The 12,950-nt window shown below is 41.2% G+C and overlaps 1 protein-coding gene across 1 annotated transcript in view; it reads left to right on the forward strand.

Moving 5' to 3' along the window:
* Positions 1-200: 200 nt before the first annotated feature.
* The window catches only part of LOC133636389 (potassium channel subfamily K member 9-like), a 29,784-nt gene continuing 17,034 nt past the window's right edge, over positions 201-12,950 (forward strand). The window contains exon 1 of the mRNA XM_062030382.1: positions 201-954. Within this exon, the coding sequence (XP_061886366.1) occupies positions 201-954 (754 nt within the window). The remainder of the gene's footprint in view (positions 955-12,950) is intronic.

The raw sequence follows: 12,950 nt of genomic DNA on the forward strand, positions 1-12,950 counted from the left end.
GATGCACTTTGTCTTTGGATACCTTCTATTCGGATTTTCCGACAAGTGACATGTATGAGATTTTGATGTATTTATTAGGGCGGTGTGAACACCACAATTGTGATATTTCCAAATGGGACCCAGGTCACACTGCAAGGTACCAAGATGCCAGGTCACACTGCAAGGTACCAAGATGCCAGGTCACACTGCAAGGTACCAAGATGCCAGGTCAAACTGCAAGGTACCAAGATGCCAGGTCACACTGCAAGGTACCAGGTCACCCTGCAATTGGGACCCAGGTCACACTGCAAGGTACCAAGATGGCAGGTCACACTGCAAGGTACCAAGATGCCAGGTCACACTGTAAGGTACCAGGTCACCCTGCAATTGGGACCCAGGTCACCCTGCAATTGGGACCCAAGTCACACTGCAAGGTACCAAGATGCCAGGTCGTACTGCAAGATACCAAGATGCCAGGTCACACTGCAAGGTACCAGGTCACCCTGCAATTGGGACCCAGGTCACCCTGCAATTGGGACCCAGGTCACACTGCAAGGTACCAAGATGCCAGGTCGTACTGCAAGATACCAAGATGCCAGGTCACACTGCAAGGTACCAGGTCACCCTGCAATTGGGACCCAGGTCACACTGCAAGGTACCATGATGCCAGGTCACACTGCAAGGTACCAGGTCACCCTGCAATTGGGACCCAGGTCACACTGCAAGGTACCAAGATGCCAGGTCACACTGCAAGGTACCAGGTCACCCTGCGATTGGGACCCAGGTCACACTGCAAGGTACCAAGATGCCAGGTCACACTGCAAGGTACCAAGATGCCAGGTCACACTGTAAGGTACCAGGTCACCCTGCAATTGGGACCCAGGTCACCCTGCAATTGGGACCCAAGTCACACTGCAAGGTACCAAGATGCCAGGTCGTACTGCAAGATACCAAGATGCCAGGTCACACTGCAAGGTACCAGGTCACCCTGCAATTGGGACCCAGGTCACACTGCAAGGTACCAGGTCACCCTGCGATTGGGACCCAGGTCACACTGGAAGGTACCAAGATGACCCCCATCTTTCTATGTAGTTCTTCATATTCCTATAGAAGTGTTACTTGTTAAACTGGGTATAACACATGGCACACTGACAAAGCTTATTAACCTATTGTTACTATAACAATGTACAAGGTTAATGTAGGTTGCTTCTCTTTCTTCCCCTCCATTTTTCTGCATTCTTTTGTATCTCTAGTTATCATGATGTATATGTATTGTTGCATTTGAACAACTGTATTGTTGATATTAGAGGTCAATTATTGGTATTGTTCATTATCAATAGTGATATTTCTATTGGTATTTGTATTGATCTATTTGTAGTGTAATAATGCTCATTGTCATTTTTGTATTATTATTTATTTCACTAACTGCTTATTTGCTATTACTTTTACCATCATATTTGTACTTATCTTATTTGCTGATGTTGCTCTATTGTTGTTGTTGTTATTGTTGTTGTTATTGTTGTCTCTGTCTTATCCCCCTCTTGTCCCCACAATTTCTCTCTCTGTCTTTAGAGATGTCCGATAATGGCTTTTTTGCCGATATTGTCCAACTCTTAATTACCGATTCCAATATCAAGCGATACCGATATATACAGTGGTGGAATGAACACATTGTTATGTCTAAGTTTGTTGTGATGCCCCGCTGGATGCATTAAACAATGTAACTTTACCATGAATTGATTAACGTGGACCTAGACTTAAACAAGTGGAAAAACGTATTGGGGTGTTACCATTTAGTGGTCAATTGTACGGAATATGTACTGTACTGTGCAATCTACTAATAAAAGTTTCAATCAATCAAAAAACAGGTTTTCCAAAATAAATCAACTCCAGTTAAGTAAAAAAGTGCCAACATGGCACTGCCATTTTTATTATTGAAGTCACAAAGTGCATCATTTTTTTTAACATGCCTCAAAAGAGCAGTTTGGAATGTGGGACATGCTCTCCCTGAGATAATCCTGATACCCACTACAACTATGGCAAATACTATACTTTGACTTTAACAAAGTGCATTATTTCTTTTAAACATGCCTCCAAACAACAGCTACAAAAACAAAGAAGGCACACAGCTTCAGTCCAGAGTATACTGGCCTACGTCCGTGTTTTACCCGATATGTACCGCTCCGTACAGCGGCGTTTGAAAAAGTCATTCATTTTACTTTTTGAAACCGATACCGGTAATTTCTGATATTACATTTTAAAGCATTTATCGGACATCTCTATCTGTCTTACTTTTTTTCCTCTTTCTATCCCCTCCTGCTCCGGCCCGGCTGCACCAAATGATAATATAAATACATTTAATCAAGTCAAATACAAATAAGGCAACAAGAGAAGTATCCTACACTTCTCTTTTGGAAAGTCAATGTGAACAACCGATATGGGCATCTACATCTACATCTACATCTACATCAACACCTACACCTACATCTACATCTACATCTACATCTCCATCTCCATCTACATCTACATCTACATCTACATCTCCATCTAGAGGTCTCATTGGATTCCACACACTCTCCTTTTTCTATTGTGGATCACGGATTTGTATTTTAAACCACCTGGGATACTATATCCTCTTGAAAATGAGAGTCGAGAACACGAAATGGACATTCACAGTGACTTTTATCTCCACGACAATACATCGGCGAAGCACTTTAGCTACGGAGCTAACGTGATAGCATCGGGCTCAAATGCAGATAGAAACAAAATTTAAAAAAACCCTGACTGGAAGGATAGACAGAAGATCAACAATACTATTAAACCATGAACATGTAAATACACGGTTAATAATTTCCAGCTTGGCGAAGCTTAACAATTGAAGCTAACTACGGAGCGGCGGCGGCGGCGGGCGTTGTAGCTTTCGACGACACCCCGGCCGCCATCAGAGTCGGCAAGAAACATATATTTCCCCAAAGTTACGTACGTGACATGCACATAGCGACACGCACGTACGGGCAAGCGATCAAATGTTTGGAAGCCAAAGCTGTACTCACGGTAGCACGTCTGCTATCCAACTCAAACACAACACAACCTCCTGATTGTGTTGCTGTAGTCCGCCGCTAATACACCGATCGCACCTACAACTTTCTTCTTTGCAGTCTCCATTGTTCATTAAACAAATTGCAAAAGATTCACCAACACAGATGTCCAGAATACTGTGGAATTGTTCGATGAAAACAGAGCAGTTTGTATGGTGACACATTGGGTACGAATACTTCCGTTGCCGTCGTGACGTCACGCGCATACGTCATCATACATAGACGTTTCCAACCGGAAGTTTAGCGGGAAATGTAAAATGTCACTTTATAAGTTAACCCGGCCGTATTGGCATGTGTTGCAATGTTAAGATTTCATCATTGATATATAAACTATCAGACTGCGTGGTCGCTAGTAGTGGCTTTCAGTAGGCCTTTAAATGATGAGTCTATTCCGCGACCAGTAAGCAGCATACCATGCACTGGCCTGACTATTCCTCCCTCTTGCCCTCAACACCTGATGCTGGAGGCGAGCAGCATACTATCCTCCCACACTTGGTGATCAATGGCGTGCAGCAGGTCAGCCTCCCGTGTTGCCGTTTGTCTTGTGGCGCCAATGAAATCTCACTTTGCCAGTTGATTTATTCCTTAGCACCATTGGCCGTTCTCAGTGTGAGATAAGTGTATGGTATTCTAATATCATAATGGGGTTTGCCCTTCCCGTGCCGTGTCACTTTCAATTCAGCATCAATGACTCAACGTCCAATGTGTGCCTGCATGGCGGTGTGGGAGTGGGAAGATGCTCCAAATAAGTGCTTGTGAAGTGAAGAAGCAGCCAAACAAACCTTGACTCACACAGTCCTTGTGCACGCGTGCAACAGTGGTGTGGACCATAGGGGGCGCTCTCAGATATCTGCTGCAAAATGTTGTTATTTTCTATCAATGTGGAGGCCTGTATCACCACAGATCATAGCATGCCCACTTACTGCACCCTACTATGGATTGTAAGGAATAAAGGTACACTTTAGCACCTTTTTCCACTGCAAGAACTTCCTATTTACCTGAGATGTACTGCTAGCAAGGTGGCCTTCTTTTAAACCCCCATATACACCGATATCGGAGCCTTGAGTGTTGACCAATCCCCATAGTAGTCAGATACGATATCAGCAGGAATCATACGTACTTGTATCATATAGTAGTGTGGAATGTTAGAAAAGGTTTGATCAAGGGAAATGAGTCAAACAGAGAACAATGCTAGGTATGGAAAACGCTAACTGGTTGATAGTGGACGTATGCTGTCTTGAAGCTGAAGTGGGGTGGCAATTGTTTATTTTGGCGACTCCTAGTGGCCACAGTAGTTCTTTAGACAGTAAGTTGAATGATGAGACGTTTGATACTGGATACTTTCTAACACACTTCTGCCTTGGAGACTCTGTATGTGTAAGTAATATGACACGTGTTAATATTCAAGATGCTTTATTATTGTCCATTCTTTAACATGTACAAGACACATAAGAACTGAAATTTAATTTTCGGCACAGTCCCACTAAGAGCAGACTAACGTTACAAGGGGGACAAGACGGGACCGCCAACGGATCAGCCACTTCCGGCGCTCCTTAAAAAAGGTGGGAAAAAGGTGACATTGGGAAAGGGGGAAGAGTAAAAAAAGTATCAGTCTAAGGCTGGACCCTCGGGAGGGGTCCAGACTGAGTCCAAGGAAAAAACCTCACATAGCAAAGCACACATAAACATGATATATGTAATCACAACAACTCGCAACAGAGGGGGGCGTGGGGGATTTGGGGCCCTGGAGGCCGGCTGCCGCTATAAAGCGCTACTCAGCCGTCCACAACCCTTAAGAGGAATTAAGGAGTGGTGAAGGCGTTGATTGGGGAAGGGGCGGGTGCATGCATGTATGCCCAATTAACTTGGGGGAGATGTTGAAATGTTTTTGTGGACTGGGGCCGATCTCAAAGTTCGACACCAGGTGTTATTGAAAAAAAGGAAGGTCAAAAGCGTCCATCGTTGAGGAGTCCTCAGGGGAGTTTTTCAGAACAGCCTGTTCCTGATAGCATCAAGGCCATTCGAGGGAGTCAAATCGTAGATTAAGATGTTTTCTTCGAGCAGTCAAAACAATGACCTGCCTGCTCTGTGTGTCCGTGCTGGATCTCTCAAGTTCAATTTAATTCTTCCTTCTCAGCAAGCTTCTCCAAGATGAGATCCATTTTGCGATTCAAATCAGAAATCGCCACAGTCTGTGTTCCCACAGCCCGACCCAATCCTTCCATTGCGATGAACAACATGACACATGTGTGACGACTATTACGTACGTCTAGCTTGTGTGCTGTTATGCTGTTATGTGCTCAGCAGTTGTGTAGCTGCTAGCTCCTAGTAGCCTATAGCCTAGCATGTTTACCTTTTTTAAATGACTTGACTAAAACAGAGGAAAAGTCCAACCTACAGTAGGAAGGGGATTCACATGGCCCTGTTTGTCACGGTTGACCTGACACAGGAAACGTGACGAATTGTGGCGTGAACTATGGACTTTAGCCGCCAGATGGCAGTAGAGTGTTTAATATCTTAAAATGTGTTCTGCGGCAATTCTAACTTTTACCGCAGCGTCAGTAGCTATGTAGAGTGGCACTTTCCATCATTTTCAGCAGACTGTATTGTAAAATGATTAAACCCCCTCCGCCCCCTTCCTCTCATGCGAGATCCACCCAGGAATGGGGCCATATGAATCACGTCCCTACTGTAGAATCCCCATGCTTTTGTTTGCTGGGATTGGGACATTAATACAAATGACTTAAAACAATCCACTTTATTAATACAGCACTTTAAAATGTAGTTTCACAGAAAGTGAAAACACATTTAGAGGCAGGGTAAAACTAAGGACAACAACCAAACAAACAAACAAAAAACATAATAAATTAAAAATTAACTAAAATAATACATTAAAATGGACTGGTTCAAAAGACAAGGAGTATAAATATGTTTTAAAATGTGATTTAAAAGTCATTAAAGAGGCGGATTGTTTCGGAGCCACAGAAAAAAATCACAATCTCCTCTGGATTTTAAGCGGGTTATTGGGACCACAAGGAGAAATTGATCAGATGACCTCACAGATTCTGAAAAGGTCTGACATACTGTAATTTCCGGACTATAAGCCGCACCTGACTATAAGCCGCACCAGCTAAACTTAGGGGAAAATACAGATTGCTCCATATATAAGCCGCACCCTTGTATAAGCCGCAGGGTTTTGATGTGTAATTACCGTAGTATATAGGGGTTCCTGCTACCACGGAGGGGATTGTCGGGACAGAGATGACTGTTTGGGAACGCAAAGCGTCCCATTTATTAACAATAAATCTTTCAATCATTCAATCAAACTTTCACATCTTTGACATGGCGAACAGCATTCGTGCAGAGTACAAATAATACAACGCTGCAAAGTAATACAAAGTGCTCGCCTGTACGTTATCAAAATAACCAGCCTACCGGTATATGAAAAGTCAGTCTTTAATCATTGTGTCGTCTTCCTCCTGCGTACTAAAACCACCCAAATCCTCTTTGTCGGTGTCGGAGAAGAACAGGCCGTAAATAAGCCGCACCCTTGTATAAGCCGCAGGGACCAGAACGAGGGGGAAAAGTAGCGGCTTATAGTCCGGAAATTACGGTATATTGTGGCGCTAATCCGCTGAGAGGTTTAAAAACAATAACATTTTAGAACAATTTTGCGCTAGTAAATTTGATCTTTGTAATGAAAAATGTTTTTGTTAGTTTCATTCAGATGTCCACAAGAGATAGTTTGCTGGACACTTGGAAGCAACTAAAAGTGACTGTTTTTAATTCAGCTTTGTTGGAGTGTTTGTTGTTTAAAGCACTTTTTATCTACCATTACAAATAGGAATATGTTCCACTTTGTCATCCCCTAATATTTGTAGACGTCGCTGCAGCCATGTCCATGATGTAATGATCCTACATGTCACACACACACACACACACACACGCACACACACACACACACACACACACACACACACACACACACACACACACACAGGCTTCACCAGTGCACACAAAGGGCACAAAAGCACCTGTGTGAAAAAGCAAACACAACACATAATTGAGTCATCACAAGACACCAAATAGATTGCATACAAATATTATACATTCATTTGTAAAAATATAAGGCAAGGCAGCTTTATTTGTAGAGCACTTTTCATACACAAGGCAGACTCAAAGTGCTTCACAGACAACAAAGTGAAATGAAAGAAAATAAAAGCAAAATTCAAATGCAGACAATGAAAATAAAAACAGTGCGGACGTTAAAAGTTAAAAGATTAAAAGATCTAGCTGAAAGCTAAGGTGAACATAAAAGTCTTCAGTCTAGTTTTAAAAGTAGTCAGAGTTGGGGAAAGTCAGGAAGTTTATTCCAGCTATTTGTTGCATAGTGACTGAATGATGCTCTCCCTTGATTGGACTTTACTCTGGGACCCGCTAACAGATTGCTCTCAGAAGATCTTAGTGATCTACAGGGCTTATATAGTGGGAGCATATCAGTGATATACTAGACCATGTAGTGATTTATATGTGAGCAGATCAATTCTCTGGTGTACAGGGAGCCAATGGAAGGATTTAAGAATTGCTGTAATGTGCTCCCATGTTTTGGTCTTTGTTAGAACTCTAGCAGCAGCGTTCTGAACAAGCTGTAGCTGCCTGACACTTTTTTTGGGAAGACCTGCAAGGAGACCATTACAATAGTCTAGCCTACTGGTAATAAAGGCATGTACAAGTTTTTCTAAGTCTTGAGCTGACATGAGCCCTCTAAGTCTTGTTACATTTTTGAGGTGATAGTAGGCCGATTTTGTTACTGATTTGATGTGACTGTTGAAATGTAAATCAGAATCTAAAATAACCCCAAGATTTCTGGCTTTATTTGAGGTTTTCAGGGACAGTGATTGAAGGTGTTGGACGACTTTAAACCTTTCTTTTTTAGCAGCAAAAACAATGATCTCACTTTTATCTTCATTTAGTTGTAGGACATGTTGGCACGTCCAGTGTTTGACTTGCTCAATGCACTGGCACACAAGATCTATGGGGCGATAGTCATTTGGTGATAGCGCTACATAGATTTGGGTGTCATCGGCATAGCAATGATGGTCAATGTTATTATTTTGCATGATTTGTCCTAGTGGGAGCATATAGATGTTAAATAAAGTGGGCCCCAAGATTGAACCTTGGGGGACTCCACACGTTACGTTGGTTGGTCACCAATGGAAACTAAATAGTTCCTATCTTGTAGATATGACTTGAACCAGCTTAAAACTGTGCCTGAGATCCCTACCCAGTTTTCCAACCTGTCCAAAAGTATTGAGTGGTGGACAATGTCAAATGCAGCACTGAGGTCCAAAAGCATTAATACTGAAGTTTTGCCAGAGTCTGTGTTTAGACGGATGTCATTTATAACTTGAAGAAGGGCCGTCTCTGTGCTATGAAGAGGTCGAAATCCTGACTGGAAGTTGTTGTGGCAGCCAAGAAGTGATTTAGTTGTTGGAGGAAAACTTTCTCAATGATTTTACTTATGAATGGTAGATTGTAAATTGGTCTGTAGTTGTTGCTAACAGAGGCACCTAGGCTCTGCTTTTTTAGAAGAGGTTTAATGACTGCAGTTTTGAAAGCCTTCGGGAAATTGCCCGATTGAATAGAATTATGAACTATTTGCAAGACGTCTGTTGATAGGCAGTCAAAAACATTCTTAAAGAAGTTGGTAGGTAAAACATCAAGGCAGCAGGTGGATGACTTTAGAGCTGTCACCGTTTCCACTAGAGTTTTAGAGTCTATGGCATTAAAGCTTGCCATCATTGCTGTGTTACTTTTGCCTAAATGGGGTGGTGATCCAACTTTTTTGCTTGAGATATTGATGGTGCGTCTGATGCCTTCAATTTTATCAGTATAAAAGAATGCAAACTCATTGCATTTCTGCGTGGAATGGAGTTCGGCTGGTATTTGTGTTGGGGGGTTGGTCAGTCTGTCAACGGTTGCGAATAAGGTTTTGCCCTTGTTAGTGTTGCTGTTTATGATATTGGAGAATGTTTCTCTAGCACTTTTTAAAACTAAATTGTATGCCTGGAGGCTCTCTATATAGATGTCATGGTGAATATGAAGTTTGTATTCCGCCAGATTCATTCAGCCTTCCTGCACTCTCTTCTCTGGGCTGTTACAGCAGCAGATTTTCTCCAGGGTGCCTTTTGCTTGTCAGAAATCGTTTTAACTGTAACAGGAGCAATGATATCTATGATATTCACAATTTTGGAATTAAAGTTGCTTACAAGATCATCAGCATGACATGGGTTTAGAGGTGGTAGTGAGGAGATGGCCTTTTTAAAGAGGACATTAGCATGTTCATTTATGTACCGCTTTTTGACATTCTTTGATTCTGTTTGTGTGTCCGGAATTACAGAAATATTCAAGAAAACACTTAAATGATCAGACAATGAAGGATCAATCACAAGAGCATCAGAAACATTGAGACCTTTTGTGATAATCAGGTCCAGAGTGTGTCCCTTACTTCTGTTTCCCCTGAAACATGTTTTTAAATATAGCAGCACCTCTTTTCCCCGATCTACATATATCAATAAAGTTATAGTTGGGGGGTTGCTGTCTCCATCAGAATGCTTGCACTGTTATTTTGTTCCAGCCATGTTTCCGTTAAAAACATAAAGTCAAGTTTAGAAGTGGTAATAAAATCATTGACTAAAAATGATTTGCTATTCAGAGACCTGACATTGAGCAGACCCATCCTGATGGTGTTATTGACAGGCTTCCATGTTGGCTTTGGTTTGGAGAGAATAGGAATGAGATTGTTTAGGTTAGCAGGGTGGCTAAGTTTCCCAATATTTACTCTCTTGGTAGTCACAACAGGAATGTAGAAGGTGCCATCATTTGATGTAGGCACCCTTGGGCCCAGCTGATAATGTGGTCTACTGCTGAACCCTTTTCTGTATCAGAAATATTCAGGACTGCTGTCAGGGCGTTTGCCGTAAGGGGGAGGGGGAGTGAGCAGCGTCAGAGCTGGGACGAACTACTGAAGGTGGACGTTGAGGGCGTGTAAGGGGTTGGCGGGAGAAGGGTGAAGTATGGCTGGGGGGTTGTGGAGCACGCCTTCGTGGAGGGGGTGGTGGAGGTGACTCCAGTCAAGCCAAGTGCTACATAGACACAAATGCTTTTGTCTTCCCTGGTGGAGTTGTTTGGCCGTTGTCCATCAAAACTTAATTGTGTGTCTTTAACGGATACGTACACACACACACACACACCTGGCACCTCCCCTCACCATCGAAACCTTTTGAAGATACAATGTGTGTGTGTATTTGCAAAGATAAAAATCCAGGGTGTATTCGTAATCTTTAATCCTGGAACAGAAGGAAGTGGGACTCCCTATGCATTCCACTCCGCGTTGAGGTGGAAAGTATTAGCATGCTACATGCTACTAAAAAGTTGTCCTGCCAAACATTTGTCACCTTGATTGTCGCGGCGATAATGACGCCGACCTTAGCTGCCTTGTTGTTGTCAATATAGGTCTTGTCTCAAAGTAGGTGTACTGTATCAATATAGGTCTTGTCTCAAAGTAGGTGTACTGTATCAATATAGGTCTTGTCTCAAAGTAGGTGTACTGTATCAATATAGCTCTTGTCTCAAAGTAGGTGTACTGTATCAATATAGCTCTTGTCTCAAAGTAGGTGTACTGTATCAATATAGGTCTTGTCTCAAAGTAGATGTACTGTATCACTATAGGTCTTGTCTCAAAGTAGGTGTACTGTATCAAAATAGGTCTTGTTTTAAAGTAGATGTACTGTATCAATATAGGTCTTGTCTCAAAGTAGGTGTACTGTATCAAAATAGGTCTTGTCTCAAAGTAGGTGTACTGTATCAAAATAGGTCTTGTCTCAAAGTAGGTGTACTGTATCAATATAGGTCTTGTCTCAAAGTAGATGTACTGTATCAATATAGGTCTTGTCTCAAAGTAGGTGTACTGTATCAATATAGGTCTTGTCTCAAAGTAGATGTACTGTATCAATATAGGTCTTGTCTCAAAGTAGGTGTACTGTATCAATATAGGTCTTGTCTCAAAGTAGGTGTACTGTATCAATATAGGTCTTGTCTCAAAGTAGGTGTACTGTATCAAAATAGGTCTTGTCTCAAAGTAGGTGTACTGTATCAATATAGGTCTTGTCTCAAAGTAGATGTACTGTATCAATATAGGTCTTGTCTCAAAGTAGGTGTACTGTATCAATATAGGTCTTGTCTCAAAGTAGGTGTACTGTATCAATATAGGTCTTGTCTCAAAGTAGGTGTACTGTATCAAAATAGGTCTTGTCTCAAAGTAGGTGTACTGTATCAATATAGGTCTTGTCTCAAAGTAGATGTACTGTATCAATATAGGTCTTGTCTCAAAGTAGGTGTACTGTATCAATATAGGTCTTGTCTCAAAGTAGGTGTACTGTATCAATATAGGTCTTGTCTCAAAGTAGATGTACTGTATCAATATAGGTCTTGTCTCAAAGTAGATGTACTGTATCAATATAGGTCTTGTCTCAAAGTAGGTGTACTGTATCAATATAGGTCTTGTCTCAAAGTAGATGTACTGTATCAATATAGGTCTTGTCTCAAAGTAGGTGTACTGTATCAATATAGGTCTTGTCTCAAAGTAGATGTACTGTATCAATATAGGTCTTGTCTCAAAGTAGATGTACTGTATCAATATAGGTCTTGTCTCAAAGTAGATGTACTGTATCAATATAGGTCTTGTCTCAAAGTAGGTGTACTGTATCAATATAGGTCTTGTCTCAAAGTAGGTGTACTGTATCAAAATAGGTATTGTCTCAAAGTAGGTGTACTGTATCAATATAGGTCTTGTCTCAAAGTAGGTGTACTGTATCAATATAGGTCTTGTCTCAAAGTAGGTGTACTGTATCAAAATAGGTCTTGTCTCAAAGTAGGTGTACTGTATCAATATAGTTCTTGTTTCAAAGTAGGTGTACTGTATCAATATAGGTCTTGTCTCAAAGTAGATGTACTGTATCAATATAGGTCTTGTCTCAAAGTAGATGTACTGTATCAATATAGGTCTTGTCTCAAAGTAGATGTACTGTATCAATATAGGTCTTGTCTCAAAGTAGGTGTACTGTATCAAAATAGGTCTTGTCTCAAAGTAGATGTACTGTATCAATATAGGTCTTGTCTCAAAGTAGGTGTACTGTATCAATATAGGTCTTGTCTCAAAGTAGATGTACTGTATCAATATAGGTCTTGTCTCAAAGTAGGTGTACTGTATCAATATATGTCTTGTCTCAAAGTAGATGTACTGTATCAATATAGGTCTTGTCTCAAAGTAGATGTACTGTATCAATACAGCTCTTGTCTCAAAGTAGATGTACTGTATCAATATAGGTCTTGTCTCAAAGTAGATGTACTGTATCAATATAGGTCTTGTCTCAAAGTAGGTGTACTGTATCAATATAGTTCTTGTTTCAAAGTAGGTGTACTGTATCAATATAGGTCTTGTCTCAAAGTAGATGTACTGTATCAATATAGGTCTTGTCTCAAAGTAGATGTACTGTATCAATATAGGTCTTGTCTCAAAGTAGGTGTACTGTATCAATATAGGTCTTGTCTCAAAGTAGATGTACTGTATCAATATAGGTCTTGTCTCAAAGTAGGTGTACTGTATCAATATAGGTCTTGTCTCAAAGTAGATGTACTGTATCAAAATAGGTCTTGTCTCAAAGTAGGTGTACTGTATCAATATAGCTCTTGTCTCAAAGTAGGTGTACTGTATCAATATAGGTCTTGTCTCAAAGTAGGTGTACTGTATCAATATAGGTCTTGTCTCAAAGTAGATGTACTGTATCAATATAGGTCTTGTCTCAAAGTAGG

The sequence above is a fragment of the Entelurus aequoreus genome, linkage group LG20 (assembly GCF_033978785.1).
Source record: "Entelurus aequoreus isolate RoL-2023_Sb linkage group LG20, RoL_Eaeq_v1.1, whole genome shotgun sequence".
In the NCBI taxonomy this organism is placed as follows: Eukaryota; Metazoa; Chordata; class Actinopteri; order Syngnathiformes; family Syngnathidae; genus Entelurus; species Entelurus aequoreus.